Source organism: Capricornis sumatraensis, chromosome 18 (assembly GCF_032405125.1).
Source record: "Capricornis sumatraensis isolate serow.1 chromosome 18, serow.2, whole genome shotgun sequence".
NCBI lineage: Eukaryota > Metazoa > Chordata > Mammalia > Artiodactyla > Bovidae > Capricornis > Capricornis sumatraensis.
In genome coordinates, this window is record NC_091086.1 from 43,919,383 (window position 1) to 43,941,748 (window position 22,366).

General features: G+C 32.9%; 1 protein-coding gene across 1 annotated transcript in view; it reads right to left on the reverse strand.

Annotated features, from left to right (window-relative positions):
• Nucleotides 1-22,366, reverse strand: part of NIPBL (NIPBL cohesin loading factor) — a 113,442-nt gene that overhangs the window by 90,255 nt on the left and 821 nt on the right. Inside the window, exons 2-8 of the mRNA XM_068990355.1 lie at nucleotides 20,539-20,704; nucleotides 18,481-18,608; nucleotides 14,340-14,439; nucleotides 13,686-13,837; nucleotides 9,368-9,528; nucleotides 8,398-8,494; nucleotides 4,453-5,079 (exon numbers count right to left, since the gene is read on the reverse strand). Coding sequence (XP_068846456.1) covers nucleotides 4,453-5,079; nucleotides 8,398-8,494; nucleotides 9,368-9,528; nucleotides 13,686-13,837; nucleotides 14,340-14,439; nucleotides 18,481-18,608; nucleotides 20,539-20,704 — 1,431 coding nt within the window. The remainder of the gene's footprint in view (nucleotides 1-4,452; nucleotides 5,080-8,397; nucleotides 8,495-9,367; nucleotides 9,529-13,685; nucleotides 13,838-14,339; nucleotides 14,440-18,480; nucleotides 18,609-20,538; nucleotides 20,705-22,366) is intronic.

The window sequence follows — 22,366 nt, forward strand, 5'->3', positions numbered from 1 at the left end:
GAACTAATCATTCTGCTTTTTCAGTTATTCAGAAGTCAAATCTATCATTACATTTTCTCCATCTGCAAAGTAACTACATGATGATGATAATAAACTATGTTATCATTAAACTGTTTTCCCTAGTTAAAACTAACCTGGCAAAAATGTGTATGAAGCTTTTTGTATCAGTATTTAAGGAAAAAAGGACTCAGAATACTAACTTATAGAATTTTGCATCTGACTGTTCCGCCACACAAAACAACTTTTATATCTTGCCAAAGGGCACACCAAATAATTACCTTAAAAACAGGATGCTTTATAACTTTATACTTATCCCTTAAACTTTTATAAGCATTTAGAAAAAAATCCAAGCATCTAGAAATTTAAAGGAGTATAATCCAAGATTTTTATATTTTTCAATGAAATATGCTTTATGAAAGCCATTAAAATGATAACCTAAGAATCTAAGAATTATTGACATAGATCTCAAACATCTGGAGACCTCTCTTAAGAGATGTGTGGCTCATCCTTTTACTAATATGAACAATCTGTCTTTTAGAAAAACATTAAAATATCATTAAGGCTAAATTTTAAAAGATTACAAAATACTTAAGCATTTGCACATGAGTGATGTGTTAAGTTTGGGGAAGAACTTATAATTTTTTCTACAATGCATAAAATATTGCTAAATATAGAGTTTTAAATTTTGAACTATTGAAGGGTACTTCACCTCTTCTGTAAAACCCAGAACAATTCCATTACTACTGCAAAGATTCTTGGATATGTTAAAAGCACGCAGACTCTGATTCACTCAATCTGATTCAGCTCCACCAAAAACTTATTCCTGTAAAGTGGCTCTGAATCCACATAGGTCACTTTTGTCTATTCACTTTCGTTATTGGTCTTCACTACATGACCTTCACCTAATGACTGAAAGCCATCTCTATTAAGAATCATGTTAATATTTGCAACACCTGTAAGCTTTCTTTTTTTTTTTTGTAAGCTTTCTAAAGAACTGGAATTAGTAAGTTATGGTATTAAACTTTAGGTATTCCTGAAGAAAATGCACGTGAAAACATATCTTAATTTTGAGACCAACAACATTTGTCATCTTGATGCTGATATTTTGAAAATAAGATCTGACCCTTACAGAAATGGTAAACTCAATTATGCTTATAAGAAACAAACTATATCACCTAAGTCTACTACAAGTGATAACTGAAAACACTTAAAGCAAAACAAGCAGAGCAACTGTACACAGAGTAGCTAATTATAAAAAAATGAAAACATCCCATCCCTAAACCAAAGTACAGGCTAAGTGACTAATTGTCCTATTCCTGTCCCAAATCCCAGTCTCTTATTTCAAATGGTAATGGGTAATAATTTACTTCTAATAAGGGTTACAGTGCAAGAATATTTTAACATCATAAAAAACATTAGTGAAGCTAGGCCATTCCTTAAACTTGCTAACATGGAAAGTGGACCTTCGGAAAAGATGAAACAGGCAAAGATGAACAAAGAAACCCCCTCTTTAACAACAGAAAGCAGGTATTTTCAGCACATGGAGATATTAATGTCTATGACAGCTCATCCCAGAAGCAAAGAAAAATAGCCCTTTAAAATTAATTTATGTAATTAAAGATGTTAAAAGGTTGAGCAAAAGATTGAGAAGAAGGTCCTGTAGGAATATTATAAAATATTAGGTTGCACAGAATTAACCTGTCGGTGTATGTAAAACTGTCCAAAGAAGAGAGAACAGGCCAAAGGAACATGAATATACAGCAGCCAGAAAAGCATCTTCTGTGTGTGGAACAGCAGTTTATTAGGTTATACCACAGCCTACGTGAAATATTTCTAAGAATATTCTGTCCCTTTTCTTTAATTCCACAATTATCAAAACAATCTTGTTTGCTGAACTTTCTAATCTTACTCATAAGGTAAAGGTTTCTGATTTCTGGTCAACTGAGGGGAATGCTTCATTCATTCATTTATAACAAATATGATGGGAAACAAGCTCATAACCTAGAGCAGAGCTCTGAGCAAAACCATGTAGACCAGCCAAGTAGGCTTCTTTGTTCTTACTACCAGCAATAAAAGTTATAAAGAAGTACTCAGTGCCAAGCCTCAGAATACAGTAAATACCAATTTTACAATATAGTCCCAAGATGTAGCAGTAACTAGTGATAAATTCATTCAATACTTCTTTGAAGTATTTCATCTCTCAAGGGACTACCACTTTAGAAAACTTTAATTTATGACCTCAACTACAAACTTAGAGCAATATACCAAACCTTTAATCTTCTCAAAATCTCAATATAACTATTAATATATAAAACACTACCTCATTACACAATTCAGAAATTGAATACAAAATGACAAGATTTAAATCAAAGGTGTCGGCTAGTACCTAAATTCCAACTTTTTTCAAATAAAGTCATGGGGACATGGCTCTCAGAAGGCTAGAGATGACAGCATTAATATAAGGTCAGCCAAATCAGCATAACCAATTTGAGAAAAATCATCTAAATCAAAATGAAGATCAGACAGTTCATCTTTTCCCTTAAATCCTTACAGAACCAGCTGCCTCTGTAAGTTAGCTTACATTGTTTCAAAATTGTAAGTCAACTGTGGCCACTCAGCTTTTCAAATATCTTTGTTTTAGTCACACCATCACAGATGACAGAGAAGATGGATAATAAAAATTTAAATATACATAACAAGTTTTAGGAAGAACAGTATTCTGTTTGTTTTCTTTTATTTTCCCAAAGAAAAGTTAGCAGTCTAAAATGCTTGCTAACATGCAACCAGTATTTTACTATCCTTATTTCCATTCAGTTTTTAAAAGTAAAAACTATGGTTTCAACAAATATGATATAGTAAAAGTTCAAAAAAGTAAGGAAAAAAGCTCACCATTTTCTCCACTTTCATTCCAACAATTAAGTCATTAAAAAAGAATCATACTCTTTTTAAAAGAATGCAATTTTTAAAAACACAAATTAAAATGTCATGCAAAAGTTCTCAAGGCAACTAATACTTCTTGGCAAAGAAATTACAGTAGTACATGTTTTTTTACAAAACTGTCACAGGATTCAGGAAATGGAATAAGGTAATATTATCAAGAGTAGCTGAATAATATTGCTCTCTTCATTTGATATGCATATATTTTTATGAGAGACTGGAGGAAAAGATACATTTTGGAACCTACAAAATTGTTTCCTAAACCCCAAACTACTAAGCAAAGAGAAAAAGGGCAAGTGACACTTTATTTCATCTTTAATGTCTATGATCTGCTAGTTAAAAAAAAAAGTTTCCTAGCCAATAAAATGAAGACTTCTAGCAATTTTTTTATCTGCATCTATCTACATGTGATTTCTGCACTTAGCAAAGATGGTAATGTAACAATTACCAAGTACAGTTTATTCTTCCAGTAACATTAAAAACAAATGTCATGACAGGCAGGAAACATAATATGATCTTTGCATGTTTCTCAACATAGGTACAGAATGATCTATAAGTGATCCTGTCACATGATGAGCAAGATCATATATAAAAACAACTTCAAGTCAACATCAGGAAGTTTTGTTTAATAACGACCAAAGAGAAACTTGAAGAACTATAACTAAATCTAGAATATTTAACTATAAAATTAAATCAAAGTATTTTTTGGTTTGGATGGTCAAATATGTATATGCACCTACTGTAGAGACATAAAATTTATAACTAACTTTACTGATTTATTAGTCTCTCTAAAAATTTTCAAGAGATTTTAAACATAATGTTCACCAAACTAAACAACTAAGAACTTAACAGGATTTACTTTCATTATAATTTTTTATAAAGCACAAAAGAAAGTCCATAAACTCACAGAACAGGTGTCTTGTAAATTCATCCTAATACACCAGTCAGACAAAAGGGAACACCTAACTATAATCACCAACAAAAGATCCTTGATTCTTATTGCTATTTAATACTAACTTAAAATTCTTTCTTAATTTTTTTACATAAAAAAATTCACATTGAGATGACAAAATTAGAAACCAAGGGAAAAATCTAACTGCATAACAAACATACACACACTTTTTCCTTAAAACCACTGATTCAAAATAATCTATAGTGGTTAACCTTGTTTAGGTAGAAAAAAGGTAAAGATGCAAAATTATGTTAACATAATTTGTGGAAACAATCTTCATTTTGGAAGATGAGCACAGATAAAATCATTTGATATATAATAGGTGACAGACCTATTTGGTTTTATAGAATTACCAAATCTCAGATAGTTCTTTCAAATAAAAAATGGAATTAAGAATTTAACTTCTGAAGGATGAGCATTAGTAACAAAACCACAATTGAGGAGAAACATTAGAAACCATAAAATATAATAAGAAAAAAGAGTTAATATTAAAAACGTGTTAGGACATTATATAATTATGTATTCACCAAGGGTATGAAGTGATAGTAATGAGATTATTTTACCTTTATCTTGAACTTCTTTTGAAAAACGCTCCCTTTCAATAGCTGATTCTCTCTCTATTCGCTCAATTTCAGCCAATGCATCCAATTCCACTTCATCATATATAGGTCCCTGTTGTGATACCTGTTGCTGATTCAGTACCACAGAAGTCTGGGGCTGTTTTGTAGCAACTGAAGTGTTCTGTTGTAAAACAGGCACTTGATTTGCTGGAAGGAATGCTGTTTGTTCTTGCTGCGACAAACACTGAGCAGCATTTAGTGGGCGGTTTACATCCTGTGGAGTAATGGGTGTTTTTGAAGTCTGTCCTGGGTACTGCACATTAAAAGGAATATCATTTTCTGAAACATTGCTATTTTCCATACCAGAAAGCATATCCTCTTGCTGGTCCATGTCTGAAGACCTTACACGAGTAAGTCTTAACGTAAGTTTAGTAGAGTCCTTGGATGGAGAGCTAATGATATCATACATTGCAGCCTTCTCATTCTGGTCTTTTTCATCTTTGCCTAATTTCATTTTCTTTTGCTTCTTTTGTTTTCTTTCTGGAGAATCTAACAAGATGTCTGGTGGAACATCTCGAGGTGATGAACAAGGTAGAGACTGAGACTGCAGGATTAAAGATGGTCTTGATCCTAGAAAAACAATTCAACAGGAATGAACAGTTGTGCTAGTTTTATATTTTCAGACATATGATACATTAAATAAGCAACAATATAGTACTGCTAGAAAAAATGTAAACTATTTCATCTGGCTACTTATTTACAGAATATGAAAGCCTAACGATATATCCCCCATGGTCTTTCAGCTTGCTGCTAGATGACTCAGGTTTGAATTAAAGAATGGGTTTTCATCTTCCAGATGAGTACTATCTATATTTTTTCACCTAAAAGTATAAGTACTTAGCTTGAAAACATCAAAAGAATTCACTTTCTAAAGATGCAACACAAATGTTTTAAGAATGATAATCTCTATACTCTCACTTATTATCTAGAGAAAATGACATGTCTAAAGCAAGAATAAGTTTGTCAAATTATAAAAAGGTTACAAATTAAACCTAGAGACTACACTCATAGGAATACTTAATGGTATAAGAAAAAGGAAGTGGGAAAAATTACAGGGATCAGTCTTCACTTACTTAACAAATTGGTGGTAAAGTATTAACTTATACCTTTATGTGGTCATCTCTTTTTCCCTCAGTTAACACCATTTACATACTCTCTTCAGCTTGCTAATCCTCCTTTTATTAGAAAAATACGCAGGTTGAGCAAATTTCGATGCTCAATAAAACATGTTCAGCCCAGAGTCCATTAAATTAAACACTATACAAGGAAGTGCTAAAAATAAGCTAAACAAATGGGAAAATTTTTTGTTAACAAGTTTTAATGGTGAAAAATTGTATTGACATGCTTTAGAAACAAATGTATAACTGTATCTGAATAGTATATACATTACTTGTCAATTAGACTACTTGTAAAAATTTTAAAAGACCATGAGAAATAATAAAAATCAGTCAAGGTAAAAGTGCTTTATAGAATGAACTTAAACCTAGGCTTGTCTTAAATTGTTTCAATGTTTTTACTACAAATGTTAAGTTTGAAGTTACATCAAAGATAGACTGATTTCAGATGGAGCTTTTATGGAGACATTAAAAAGAAATGAAACTAACACTCTGGGCCCACTTATTTTGTCTCAGAGCTTGTGCAAAGTGCACATCAATTCATTTAAATGATTTACAACAATCTTGATGAGTATTATAACTATTTTGCAGAAAGTAACATGACATTTATAGAGATTAAGAAATTTTTCCAATATTAAATAGCTAGCAAACCAAAAATTTAAACCCAGATCTGTCTAATGTGTGAATTATAATACATCATATTGTCTTTTCACTTAAAAATTTATCTGTCAAATTATATATATTTTAGAACAAACTTTAAATTCCAACAATGAATCTAAAAATCAAACTAGGCTTACTGAAGATGCATTCAACATTCAAAACTAGTTGGAAAACCGCATGAGCAGAAACAGAAGCTTCTGAGGAGGAAAGTTAGTGAGCTTAGTTGTTCTAGCTTTCTCCTCTTTCTATCTAAAGTTATCTATCCATCTAACCATCTATTTATTAATCTATCCATCCTCAAGAGTTACAGGGAAAATGGTCTCATTATCCAGAATAACCAGCTATTCCACTGCTACTCTCCTCCCTGGCAGTCTAAATATTTCTCACTCTGAAAATACCTGTAAGACTTGTACCTAACTTTGACACTTAACCTACAAATGGAGTTGGCAGTTGTTCTCTTTTTCACAAACTGGGTTATTTTAATCCCTGAAAATTCATAGAATTAAAGAATTAGAATGGCTCAAAATTCTAATTATTGAATTAGAATTATTGAATTACAATGGCTCATAAAAGTTCAGCTTTCACCTCATGAAGAATATCCCAAATCAAAGACCTGGAACATAAACTATGGAAAAGAAATTTTTACAGTGAGGCAGCCCAGTCCATGTTTTAGACGGCCACAATTAGAAATTCTCATGAATAGTTAAAATTTATTATCAGCCATACTGCAATTAATTAAAAGCGAATTCTCTAAAGTGGTATCATATTCTCCTCCAACAAAATCGGATGATTAAGTTTTTAAGTCTGGACTTTAGTTTTAAGTGTTTTTTTTTTAAACTAAGACTTATTTATTTTTGACCATGTTGGCTCTTTCTTGTTGCACAGGCTTTTCTGAGATTGTGACAAGCAGAGGCTACTCTTCGGTGGTGGTGTACAGGCTTCTCATTGTGGTGGCAACTTTTGTTGCAGAGCATGGCCTCTAGGACGCACAGGCCTCAGTTACACCTTGCAGACTCCATAAAGTGTGGGCTCAGTAGGTGTGGTGCTTGGGCTTAGTTGCCCCACTGTATGTGGGATCTTCCAGATGTGGGATCAAACACTGCCAATGCAGTGTCTCCTGCACTGGCAGGCAGATTCTTCCAAGACTGAGCCACTGAGGAAGCCCAGTTTTAAGTATTTTTAAAAATAGCTCACACCTGGATTTAAATTCAGAATTTTGTGACTTTACTATGCACAATAGACCACACAAAGTACTTTGGGAATTAGAAGCTACAGAAAATGAAATTCATGTTCATAAACAAGTTATTAGAAAAAATATAAACATCTTAGAGACACTAGGGGAGAGTCCACAGAAGATCAGCCATTTAACTTAGAACTTGAAGGATTAACATGATTTTAATAAGCAGAAATAAAGTAGATGTACAAGATCAAATGAAGTAATTCACATAGAACAGGCCAGATTTTGATAAATGACTATCTAAGAAGTGAGAGAAGATTACGACAATTCAGGATTGAAATATCATTAAGCCCAACAAAAATGGCAGAAAGAACATCAAAAAAAATTTTGAACATGAATTTAAAATATCAGCTAGATGTGAAGAGGTTTTGTCTGGAATGAAAAATTACAACTTGGGAGACAGAACTGGAACCAAAGACACTGATTTTGGCGTCCTGTTCACAAAAATAACCAATGCTACTACCAAAACTGAGTAAAACAGTCAAGGAAAAAAGTAAAATAGAAGATAAAAATATAATGATAGAAATCTTGAGAAATGAGAGAACAAAGAGCTTCATTAGAAGCGAAAAGTGACAATGAAAAAACAAGGAAAGCAGGTGGATTCACTACAAAATAAGTTTTGGAGGCCAAGGAGAGAAAGATCAATAATTTCAAATATTTAAGAAATATTAAAAGGATTATGGTTTGAAAAGACCATTGGATAATCAGTAAGAATGATACTATATATATCTGAAAAAGTAACTACAGGTTCCTTTTTTTCCCTACAATAAATGAAAAGTCATAAAGAATAATTTTTTGGTACCTGCATTAAGAAGTTTGAATTCTTTACTCAATTTGAAATACGAAAATTTAAGGAAATTTTAGTTACAATGATACCTTTTGGAGTCCCATCACTTCCAGCAGGGGAACATACTGGCTGTGGAGACCTCAAGGGAAAAGACGCAGCATTCCTCATTGTTGAAGAATCTCCATCCTAGGAATAGAGTATAACAGTTATACCTTGAATCATGGAAGAGGCTTTATAGAAATCTTAAAGAGAACCAATAAAAGACATAGATTACTGACAGGTAAAGTGTTGGTATTCAAAAGCATAATTCTTCTGCACTTTCCTGTTTCCTTCGTGGTATATCTTAGAAGAACTGAAACTGTATCCAAAACAATCAACAGCCTAAGCATGGCAATGAATAAGAAAACTGGTATTACTGGTATGCTCCATTTTTGTTTACTATTTTATACAAAAGGAGCTCTGAATATCCTACTAGTCATAAATGTAAATGTCTTGAAGGCAGAGTCCAATGTCATCTTTGTTCAACTTAAATACATGTAATGTGATAATACCACCAACAAATAACAAGACAAATTTCTAGTATATGGATTATTTCAATAACATTAAAGTAACATTAAATTTCAGGGAAAAATGGTTTTTACAAGTCTTAGAGGGAAAAAGAGCTAAATACTAATATATAAAGGCTCATAAGAGGACATCTTTGTGTGAACAAATACTTTAAGATGAAGTATGATTTCATTAAGGACCTAAACCTCTAGACCACAGGTTGGCAAACTTTTTCTATAAAGAGACAGATAATGCACAAGTTTTCTGGATCATACACAGTTTGTCACATAAAGTTACTTGTTGCTGTTGTTCTCTTAACTATAAAAATCATTACTGGTGAGTTTAGCAACTCTTCTCTAGATTAAGCTCTAAGAGTACAGCTAAATTCTCAGACATAGTATAATTCTCAAAAAAAGATAGATTTCCTTTTTATTATAGAATTGAAATACTGGGTTATGCGACAAATATTAGAACTATTTCATTACCTTAATGATAACTAATATGATTACATACGTCATTACTTAGCCTGTGCACCATGTGTAGGTAGTCATCACTTGAGCCATGTCTAGGATTATCAGCATGATGATTAGCAGAATTGCCAGACAACGAACCAGAAACTTTATTATCATGTAGGTTTCTCAAACCACCTGCAACAATGGGACTTGATACCGATGCTGAAATTAATAAAAATTTTAAAAAAGATTTATAAAAATAAACTGGTAAAATTCTTAGAGGATAGTAACAGTAATTGTTCACAAGTAATACTTTTTCGTCATAAATTACAAAGACTAATATAAGCTGGCTGACTATACACAGCTTAATCAAATCTTAACACCGTGCCACAAGTCATTCAGATTGATTTCTGAAAAGAAATAAGATATTAGATATGGTTGAAGCTCTCCATATACCTGCATATGCCTCTCCTTTATTTTCTTCCTCTTATTCACTAAAAGCAAGTGCTACTATTGAACTTAGAGTTCACTCTACCTATGAATATCTTTATAGTTTTGCTATAAATGGATATATATATATTCCTAAATAACACATTACTGCTTAGCACATTATATAAATGCTATATGTATATATTCTTCTATAACTTTTCAATTTCAATATTGTGTTGAAATTATCTATTTTTATAGATGTAGTTTTAATTTATTTTAAGTAAATAATGACATATAGTCTGCTGCATAATGTACACATTTTATCCAGACTTATGTTAGTAGTTTAGATTTCTTGAATATTTTTGTCATCATGAACAATGTTGTAATGTATTATGTATTCTTATAATGACTTATAAATGTGTCTAGGAGTGAAACTGCTAAATATTCCTGTTTTTAACCCTTGCTAAATATTAACAAATAGTTTTCCAAATTATTTATGACCACTCTACTAGTAACACACAAGTATTCTTGCTGCTCTATATTCTTGCCAACGATTTTCATTAATCTGAAGATGAGAAATGTCTCTGATGGTTACTTTGTGTTTCTTTCCTTAAATAGTAGTGAAGCCAAGCATCTTTTCATGTGTATTACACATTCAGATTCCCTACTTAACACAGAATCATAAAAATTAATCTCCAAAATTTTCTTTCAAAAGTTTCACAGTTTTGTTTTTTCATACTTAGGTCTTTAGTTCTAGTAAAACTAGAATATCCTTTCCATGAATGCTTGGTAGAACTTGAGATGGAACTGTCTGAACATGCTTTATAAACTCCCCCAGTTATAAAAGAGACAGATTTTGAAGAACTGAGGGAGATTTTAAACAAAAATAGATATTGCCAAACTGCTCTCTAAAACGGTTCTACCAATTTATATCCCTATGAAGACTGTATGAAGTTTGAATTTCCCTGCATACTAAAACATGTTCAATAATCTGATAGTTATAAAATTTTATTTCAATTTAATTTTGATTAACATCTCTCTAATTGTGAACCAGGCTGACCATATTAAACCTGCATCCAATTTGTTTTTCTTTTTCAGTAAATTATTTACTTCTTTAGTCAATTTACCTGTTTTTACTTGTTCTCTTCTCTTACATAGAAATTTATGATCAATTTGTTTTTTCCCCCATTTCTAGAATACAGTCCTACTTAGAAAGGCCTTCTTGACCCTTGGTGAGTAAATGAAAGTCGCTCAGTTGTGTCTGACTCTTTGTGACCCCATGGACTATATAGCCCATGGAATTCTCCAGGCCAGAATACTGGAGTGAGTAGCTGTTCCCTTCTCCAGGGGATCTTCCCAACCCAGGGATTGAACCTAGGTCTCCTGCATTGCAGGTCGATTCTTTACCAGTTAAGCTACCAGGGAAGCCCATTTCTTGACCTAACATTACCCAAAATTCACCCTCAAGTTTTCTTCTTATAGTTCCATGAGTCAAAATACAAACAAACATGTAAACCGTTTATCTACCTAGAACATTTTTCCTCTAGATGATCTAAGAATCAACTAAAATTTCAAAATGCCTAGCCAACCTATCCAACATGATTTACTAAACAATCCACTATTACATACTGATGCAAGATACCATCTTAGAATGACAGAATTGGAAAGAGAATCACTATTGGATGGTAAACCCTTTAGGATAAAGATTAATAGGAAACAGAGTTATGTGATCTCAAAGTATAATCTGACAAATTACTTACTAATTGCAAAGGAAAAATTATGTTCATTATAAAAGAAGTGGTTACCACCTAAATATTACTAATAGCAAAGCCACTTGTGATTCTAAGTCTTCTGATATGATGCAATATGAAGTGCATATTACTTTAGTATCCTTTCCAAAAATATAAAACTAGAAATTAATAGAGCCTTTAATGATAAATTCCAGTTGGTAGGAAACATAAGGAGTATATGAGCAAATCAAACAACACAAAAGGAAATAGTGAAGTCTAGAATATGTGATACTCCACAACAAGGTAGCACAGAATTTCTTTAAAAAAAAAAACCCAGAAATTACTGTCATGGAGAGAGACTATGGGACCAAATAGATTTTTTAAAGAGTCAAAAGATGTAAAAACGAAGCAGAATGTGTGAGAAACTAGATTAGATTATATATGGGGGAAAAAGGTTATAAAAGATGTATCTGGGGCATCTGGTGAAAACAATATAGACTAGATATCAAATGACACTACAGAAATGTTCTCAGTATTTTTAGGGGCAAATTATTACACTTGGTGTTTATAAAGGAGAACTTTGCCTTCTTAGCAAATGTATTTAAGGACAGAGAGGCAGGATGCTATCGGTAAAATGGTCCACTGTGCTATTCTCTAGTTTTCCACGTGAAAACTTTTCAAGTTTATAAGAATTTTAAATGTTATCTTTCACAAATTCTAAGTTCCCACAGACATCTGCCTTATTTCTGGAATCTTTTTTTGTTCCATTTACCTATCTGCTTCTTACCACATTAAATGTTTTCTTTATGATAATTTCGGTATCTATTTGAGGCTAATCTCTGAATATTATTTTTAGTTTCTCAAGTATCTGAACATTTCCAAGAAATGACTAATTACTGAATAGGCCCTCAAACTATGTATCTATTTTTCGATTTTGTGATTTCAACTTATTCTTTTGAAAAAGCTGGGTTTACCTCCTTATAAAGTGACAACAGTATTTACAGTAAGAACTCATTTTTTTTCCTACACATATATATGTAGATATTTCTGTAGGAAGCAAACGTGTTCTGTCAACGTTTCTCCTCCTTTTAATCACATTTAAAATGATCCTCATAACTTTGGTGTGTGTGTGTGTGTTAGCTGCTCAGTCGTGTTCGACTCTTTGCTACCCCATGGACTATAGTCTGTCAGGCTCCTCTGTCCATGGGATTCTCCAGGCAAGAATACTGGAGTGGGTTGCCTTTCCTTCTCCAGGTAACTTTGGCATCCCAGAGTAAAATAATAATATTTCACAAATATCAAGAGCCAGTCTACATGCATACTTCTGTCTGCATTCACACTAAGTCCTATAATTTTGGAGGTGTCTATTTCAAAGGTGTGAATTGATTGCCTGCAAGTTTTTCCCTGAGTTACTATATGAAATAAACTCAATCTAATATTTCATTATCTACTTTGGAAAACCAGAATCTGGATGTTTCAATAGATGACCCCAAGTTAAAACTTTATAAGATACTGACTCCACGCATAATAAAAAACTAAGAATACAAACAGGAACTAAAGGCTGATTGTGACTGATAAAAATTTGTTGTTAATTATGAGGGACAAAAACATAGGTATATGTGTTATATTTTGTATTTTTCAAAATTTCTCCAAAAAAGTAAAAACAAATATATACGAACATTAATACATTATTTGATAGCCATGGCATATATCCCAAGGTAGTATGATCTTAAAAAAGACATATTATCAACAACTAACTTCAAATAAGAACTAGTAATCTAATCCCAGAAAATTCTGCATCCAAGATTATTAATTTTCCTCTATTAATACTGTAGTACTGTATATACTTGATACTAAATTTTTCACACTACATATACTTTACTAATTAATACATAATTCTTTGACTTAGTGCTACTAAAAGAAGCCTAATTAAATAAAGCAGTTCCTAATTTTATAACTAGATATACTCAGTTGTTAATATAAGGTAATCCAAAGACTGAAATTATACTTATCTTTTTACCTCCAAAATGATGAATGCCCAAGCAATAAATGTAATATGTTTTTAATTACATAAGCCATAGTTAAAAAGAAATATTTACTGATGAATAAGTATACAGTTTAGTATTTGTCTTTGAAAACTTATGAAAAGAAAAAAGTAAAGAAAAAAATGGATTTGCGGGACGTATAGGCATTCCTGTGGATAAGCACCAGCTTTCTTACCTTGCTGCATCTGTGGATGTGTTGTATAACTTGAAGGATGGGAATATGGCATGTATCCTGCAGGGCTTTGTGGGGCATATGGACTAGGCACTGGGCTATTTTGTTGTGGCATAAATCTGTTCCCAGAGCTTGTCTGTGGTGGCACAAACCGGCTAAAATCCAAAATCCAAATAAACAATATCAGGAAATGAAATGTGATATTCCTTGTTATTTCAATAAAATTAAATCTATGTACACAGAAAATTCTGAAAAATAATGTACAAAAATCATTCACAATTCATAACCTAAGAGTTATACTAAAGCAGTTTTCAAATAGAGTAATTCATTTATTTTACATGCTCCCTAAATTCTACTCCAAGAATTTTCTTATTTATCTCAAACATGCTCTATTTTAACACATTCTTTTGTTTGCATTAAATTAAGTTACCATTTATTTCAAACAGTATATTAAAGCATTTCCACATTTAACATTTTAAGGCAAATATTCATGTGCTATGTAAGGATAAGCATCTAAACTTTTTAACTTTAGGTAAATTAGCTTTAGGAATTAACTTTAGGAATTTCACCATTAACCTAAATGCATGTACATACTGTATATTTTTTAAACACATTCACTACAGAAAATAGCTCTTCATAAAATGATATATACATTACCTGGAGGGGCTATGTGAGATAGTGGTTTGTTGATAATTGGAAGATGCAGGACTACTGTGCATGGAATTCTGAGAAAGTTTATACTGAGACATCATCATTCCTACATAACACACAAAAACAGTAAGTATGTTATTTTCTTCTAATGGTAAAGCATTCTTTAAGTGATTTAAATCAACTATTCTCTCACAAACACTCAGAAGTTCTTTCTGTTCTTTTCTTTTTGACCAACATGTTCATTTTGAAGACCAAAATACAGAAACTATAAATTTTAAGCACAACCAATTTTACCAAAACATCCTTTTAGCATGTCAACTAATCCAGGGACAGAGATAGAGAGCTATGTTTTTAAATATTACTTGCTTATTTACTCTCCTACATTCAGCTTTAGAACTGAAAAGAACTTTCAGAAGCCACTTCATCTAATTCAGGGATTCCCCAACCTCCAGGATGTGAAGCAGTACCTCCTGTCAGATCAGTGGCAGCATTAAAGTGCACAATAAATAGAAGGTGCTTGAATCCTCCTAAAACCATCTCCCATCCCTTGTCCATGGAGTAACTGTCTTCCAGGAAACAGGTCCCTGCTGTCAAAATGGTTGGGGACCTCTAACCTAATCCCTTAATAAATACTACACACTTCTGTCTACAATAGGTTTTTGGATGGCATTTCCTATTATGCACAATATTTTATTACATTCATCTCCCCTCCTTCAGTTCAGTTCAGTTCAGTTCAGTCGCTCAGTCGTGTCCAACTCTTTGTGACCTCCATGAATCACAGCACGCCAGGCCTCCCTGTCCATCACCAACTCCCAGACACTCAGACTGACTGACGTCCATCGAGTCAGTGATGCGGAACTTAATTTTAACAACTCTATGTATTTTGTTGTGATTTGGACCTAACTTTTAAGAAGTACTTTTCTTAAAGGTCTAAGGTTTGAGGTATTGAAATTACCATCTCAGAGTCTTTTAATGAACAAAAGAATGTTCCTACTCTTTCTTTCACAATAATTCTTGCCATAAAATAGGGATTAAATGAACATTTGTTTAATGAATGAAAGTGTGAGAACAGCTTTTCAGAGTCTCACATTTCCTTTCACACTGTTCTTTCAACTGTTACATTCTGTTATATAGGAGATGCAGAAAAATTCAGCTATTTACACACTCTAAAATCAAAGATAAAAATCTATAATTAATGCTCACCTTTTTTACGATACATATAGCTACTCTTTTTGGGAACTTCAAGCATCACATTATTTCCCCCAAAGTTCATTTTCTGCTGCTGATATGAAAAGTCCCTTTTACCAGAAACATCTAAACAAAAGTTACATGTTTATTTGCCAGGAGCTACAAAAAGGATTCTAGCTCAACGACAACAGCTGAATGACATGAGGGCACAAAATCACCTCAAAGTCCAACACTAATAGTATGTTTTCTTTTATAGGTAGTCTAAATTTCAGTTTATGAATTTTCTCTTCCAACCTAAATTCAGTACTAAGTCATATATCCCATGGCTTAATAATTTAATTACTATAACTACTATTTCTGATTTTGATTTTTTTGAGAGAAGGGGACAAAACTCGAGAGGTTAAAAAGTATTTTCCCCTGAATTAACTATCATTAATATGACAAGCTGGAATTACTAGTTTAGAGGCATTGGCTTTATAAATAAAAATGTCAAATGAAATCCTAATAGTTCTTTCTGATTCTCTCAAAGATCCAAAGAACTGTGCTGTTAAGTTGCTAAGTCATGTCTGACTCTTTGTCACCCCATGGACTGCAGCATGCCAGTCTTCCCTGTCCTTCACTATCTCCCGGAGTTTACTCAAAGTCATGTCCATTGAGTTGATGAACCTTTTTTTCTTTTTTCTGAGCAGTAGGTCCCAACAGTGGGCTTAAAGTATTCAATAAACCATGTTATAAACAAATATGCTTATTATCCTGGTTTCTTGTTCCATTTATAGAGCACAGGCAGAGTTGATTTAGCATAACTCTTAAGGGCCCTAGAATTTTCAGAATGGTCAACGAGCACTAGTTTCAACCTAAATTCATCACCTGTATTAGCTCCTTTGAAGCTTTGAAGCCAGGCATTGACTTTTTCCTCTCTAGCTATGAAAGTGCTAGATGGCATCTTTTTCCAATAGAAAACTGTTTCTTCTACACTGAAAATCTTTTGTTTAGCATAGCCACCTTCATTAAGTATTTTAGTTAGATCTGGATAACTTGTTGCAGTTTCTACATCAGTACCTGCAGCTTCACCTTGCACTGTAAAGTTAATGGAGATAGCTTCTTTCTTGAAACCTCATAAACCAATCTCTGCTAGCTTCAAACTTTTCTTCTGCAGCTTCCTCAACTCTCTTAGCCTTGAGAGAACCAGAGTTAGGGCCTTGCTCTGGATTAGGCTTTGGCTTAAGCGAGTATTCTAACTAGTTTGATCTTCCACCCCGACCACTAAAACTTTCTCCATATCAGCAATGAAGGTTTTTTCACTTTCTTAACATTCAAGTGTTTATTGGGGTAGCACTTCCCATTTCCTTCAAGAATTTTTCCTTTGTTTTTGATAACTTGGCTGTAAGGGAAAAGAGGCCTAGCTTTTGGCCTATCTTGGCTTTTGACATGTCTTCCTCACTAAGCTTAAGCATTTCTGGCTTTTGATTATAGTAAAAGATATGTGGCTCTTCTTTTCACTTGAACACTTAAGAGGTCACTGTGGAGTTATTAATGGACTCATTTCAATATGTTCTGTCTCAGAAAACAGCAAGGCTCAAGGAAAGTGGAACTGCCAGTTCGGCCAGAACATACATTTATCCATTAATTCACTGACTTACATGGGTGTGGTTCCTGGTGCCCTCAAATATAATAGTAACTTCAAACATCACCATAACAAACACAGTGATAATGTTTTAAATATTGTAACAATTAGCAGAATGTGACAGAGACACAAAATAAGCAAATGCTTTTTGAAAAATGGTACTGACAGATTTGCTCAATGCACGGCTGCCATAAACATTCAATTTGTTAAACAGGCACCATCTGAGAAGTGCAGAAAAGCACAGTGCAATAAAACAAGATATGCCTATAGTCTTTCTTCCAATCAATGATGTCTCCATATTTTCTTTCATTCCAGCATTCTTCCAGAATATGTTTAATTCTAGCTTTCCTTTCACCATTTCTATCTGTGACCTACTACTGCCATCCAAGACTGATGAAGATTCAGTCTTGTCCTGCATACCTGACTTCGATTTCCTAAAAGGAAATTTCCCTAGATTCACTTTGGGAAATGGATAGCAACTATGAAATTGCTTTAAAAACACAATTCACACATAAGGATACACCATCAACATAATAATACTATTTAAAAACAAAACTAAGAAATGGAATGATGAGCTTCATAGAGGTACTGTCAGCAAATGTGGCAATATTCTTGAATACAAATAATCAATTAAATAAACTGGATCTTCCTGGGTTGTCTAACTATTCCCTTCTGGCTGTTTTAATCTTGAGAGGGAAGCAAGCATTTGAGCTTACTAGATTCAGTAAGCTTCAGACCAGAACAAGGCTCCTAACTTAAGGATTCTCCTTGACTACAGAAAAATCATATGCGCTAGATGTAGTATTTTTATGGTTTTTCTAATGCTTATTATAAAGAGTTTTCCTTAATAGTAATACTTTAGTTATAAACCTTTTTCTATTTCTAAAGAACAGAAGTATTAAACCGATTACTATATAACCATGAATGTAATCACCATCAGTACTAAAACTAATACTTGGTATATTTATTTATACACATACTACATTTTGAGAAGCTCTGCAGATATTTTTATTATTTGATTAATGAAAAGACTTCTTTCATATCTATTCTAGGTTTCTAAAATAAAAAGCTCTTTCGTTGACTGAATTAATACATTTTGAAATATCTAGCAAACTGCATATTAAGTTTTGCCTAATTGAAATAAACTGCAAGAATGTTACTATCTATTATTTAGTTTCCTTTTTGTTCTTGGTTTGATTCAAGGTATCACAGAGCATTCACAGATGACAGGCTAGTTTGTTAAAGGAGACAGCTGAATTTACACGTGAAGCAAGTTCTGATACAAGACACATTAAAAATATATATACTGTGAAATTCAATTATTAAAAACCTCACCACTTTGTACATATCTGTTCTGCATACTTTTCTCCCTGAAAACGTTAGGACTCCTCGCCAGGACGGCCTGCAACAAGACTGGTATGTCGCCTTCTGGATCATCACTGCCAAGGTTATCTTTCAACTCTCTGGCATTGAAAAAATAAATATAAAACATTAAAAAAGTGATGGTCATTAAGAATTCTTTATTTTCTATTACTTAGATTATACACTTCTTTCCTTTCCCCATTTTAAACAACAGCAACAAAAAGAACCCAAAACATTATTTTATGGATTGTAAGCTTATGTAAGAATGTTTATATTAGCATAAAAGTGTAAAATAAGTGTCTATTCAAAACAATGGAAGGGTAAAGGTGATAATTATGCACAGAAGTTGATATCCGGGCTTGGAATATATTTTCTCCCTTATATCTAAATATAAGTGAGTTTGTCTTTTTGAGAATATCCTCTGAATGAAATAATGTTGCCATGTTGATTAAGACAAGACCCAAGGTTATATAATTTCCCCCTCTTTATTCTCATCTCAAATAAAGCCACTGGGGAGAAAAAACCCAAGTAAGTGGTTAAGAACAGCTGCAGTTAGTAAGTAGCAAGTTAAGTTCACAACTATAGGTAAATGCTAAGAAATAAAATTTAGGAAGTATTTAAAATTTCACATTTTACATGTTACTGTTGCACTCATTAAATCTAATAAGAAAGATTCATAAAGATGGTGTCCAATGATAAAATTAAATACATTTCTGGGGGCAATCAAAGCAGCTCACCATATAATTAATCATTAACTGTATATGTGCTATTCCTCTTATCTCTCTAAATATGTGGTGAAAATCTTTCGATTAAGGATGTTCAGGTAGGGCCTTCCCTCGTGGTCCAATAATTTAAGAATCCACCATCCAATGTAGGGGATGCAGGTTTGATTCCTGGTAGAGAAACTATACCCCACATGCCATAGGGCAACCAAGCCCTCGAGCCACAACTACTAGGCCCACACACTGCAACTTCAGAAGTCCCCACACGCCACAACGAGAGAAAGCTGCGCACTGCAATGAAGAGACCACAAGCCGCAATACAGTCCCAACAGAGGCAAAAAGAAGAGAATGCACAGGTATGAGAAGCAATAAAATACTCAGACACTGTTGAATTTCTGTAGAGATATACTGCCTTCTGATTTTAAACAATCATTTCTCAGTTTCCCATCAGAAAATTCACATTTATTATTTCTCCTAAATTCATCAGCTTAAAAAATGGCCCCAAAGTATGAGCTACAGGTAATGGCAGATATCTGTTCATTATAATGTGTTTTATACTCATTCCCCTAAATAATGAATCTTTAAGTTGAAAAAATTAAAAGAATGGAAGGGCACAAGTGTACCACTGTGCAGTGGGTTATGAATTTTTTATACATTTTTGTGTTGAGTAGTGTGTTTTATACATTGTATTGAGTATACATATATACTGTTTTGGTAGTAAAAAGTAAATTTTAAAAAGTATACTTGTGCAAAAAGTCTGTAAATAAGCTACATATTTAAGTTCATATTATTTTAAAGTCAACTGTGTGAAAATACACATCTATGTTCACACTGTACAATAAGTCCTGGAGAAAAATTAGTTCCAAATTCTGTAGCAACCTTCCTTGAAATTAATCTCTGAGTTCTTGCTATACTTTACATGAAAAGCATATAAGCCTATTCCAAACAGAACCATCATTAAACTCCCTAGTGCCCAGGAATTCTAACTACTCCAGCAATTTCAGGAAAAGGAGCTAAATTAATGAACAACTTGAGACCTCTGCACAGATCCATCTTGATGAATCCCAAGATTATTCCAAGAATCAAAAAAATATTCATAGAATTACATGCATCAGAACTACCGTCTCAAAATAACTATGGTCTATTTAAATCTCATTAATATCTCACCACAATAAGGCTATATCTTCAAGAGGATATTCCAATAATTTAAAATTATGTATTAAACTTTTTTAGAAATAAAAGTTAAACCATGAATACTGATTCTCTTACTAGGACCAAAACATTTCATCTTACTTTAGAATATACTTACATGTGATCTGTTGATACCTGGTTGAGGCTGTGGACAAGCTGTGAAACCAAATTATCATCCCTACAGGCCAAAAGGCAGTTCACTTCTTCTGCTATTCGTGCATTAAAGAGAAGGCTCTTTGTAGTTGTAGCAGGTAAAGGGGATGGAAGAGGCAGCTGGTTCAGGACTATTTGGAATAAAATCAGAGAAATTAACTGAGTAACAGTATGAAACCTCTTTCATGCTTAAATATATATGGGATTAAAAATAAGTTGTAAAATATCAGTGTGACAAATTATTAAAAGGCATTCTGTCTCTCCCCATACAAACCCCAAACTACTCTACAAAACTCCCCAAACGTCCCTTTGACCACAATAGATTATACTACTGAGACTAAAACTGTGCTAACTTCTCATGTCTTAATATCTTTATTAATTTTATAAATAGCCAAAAAAGTAGGATTAAAAAAATAGGTAATTTCTAAAAATTGAGTGTATTAATTAATCCAATTTACTTCTACTGTAAAGATTTATCATAATCAAATAAATAAACCAAGTAACAATATCTGACTCTTCACCAGATAGACAACTAATGAGTGTTTTTAAAAGCTTGGGCAAATACAAAAATAGCTCACTTTGGTAGGAGAACAACATCCATAGAATAGGATTCTAAAGAAAGAAAAATATCTAAGGAATTCTGCTTTAAGTTGTAAATTCCTAAATAATCTCTTCATTCTATTCTGACAGCAAAAAAAAAAAAGGACATCAGTGTTCACAGTTATTTAAATTCAGTTAATTAATGTCTCTTCACATAGAAGGAATTTGTTCATTTGTTTAAAATAAAAGTTAAAAAGTTATCAACATTGTCTTTGTTTTTGGTTTAATTTTTAATCACCTATATAGAATTAACTATCATGCCACTCAGTCACTATGGGTAATAATAGGTTTCTGTTCATAAAAACATTGGAAACAAACCATTACTTAATAAACAGAATTTACTGGGCAGAAAAATTTTTTAAATGAGGTACAGCTGAGATAATGCACAGAACTCACCGCCCCCCCAACCAAAAAAAAGAAATTCCTGATTGTTTATTTGACTCTGCACTCCTACAACGTATCAAATGAATTTATGCCTTACTTGAACAAAGTGATAACCAAAACTAAAGACTATTTCAAAAGCTTTCTTACCTATTTAACCACACCAACTACTTTCTTGTTATATCAGATTTTATAAACTAGCCCTGCTTCAAAGCTGTAGGCTGTTATCTATTTTACACCCACTTAAACCAGCTGGAAATTAACAACAGAAAAAAACAGTATTTGGGGGAACATAAATGAAAACATTTCTTAAAGTTATTTTCCTATAGCTGCTTTTATGAAACTTTATATCTTGCAAAATGCTTGTTTTACAAAGAAAGGATGTCAGCTATTCACCATCAACTCTTCCTTCTCATATGTCTTCTCCCCTTTATTTATCAGGTAGGATAAGGACTAACATTGTGAGTAGTTTTTACACAAGGACTAAGAATTAAAGTTGCCTACCAAAAGAATGAGTCCCTAAAATACTGCACTCCACCAATTAAACCTGCCAACAAAGGTCCATCTAGTCAAAGCTCTGGTTTTTCCAGTAGTCACTTATGGATGTGAGAGTTGGACCATAAGTAAAGCTGAGTGCCGAAGAATTGATGTTTTTGAACTGTGGTGTTGCAGAAGACTCTTGAGAGTCCCTTGGACAGCAAGGAGATCAACCCAGTCAGTCCTAAAGAAATCGGTCCTGAATGTTCCTTGGAAGGACTGATGCAAAAGCTGAAGCTCCAATACTTTGGCCACCTGACGCAAAGATCTGACTC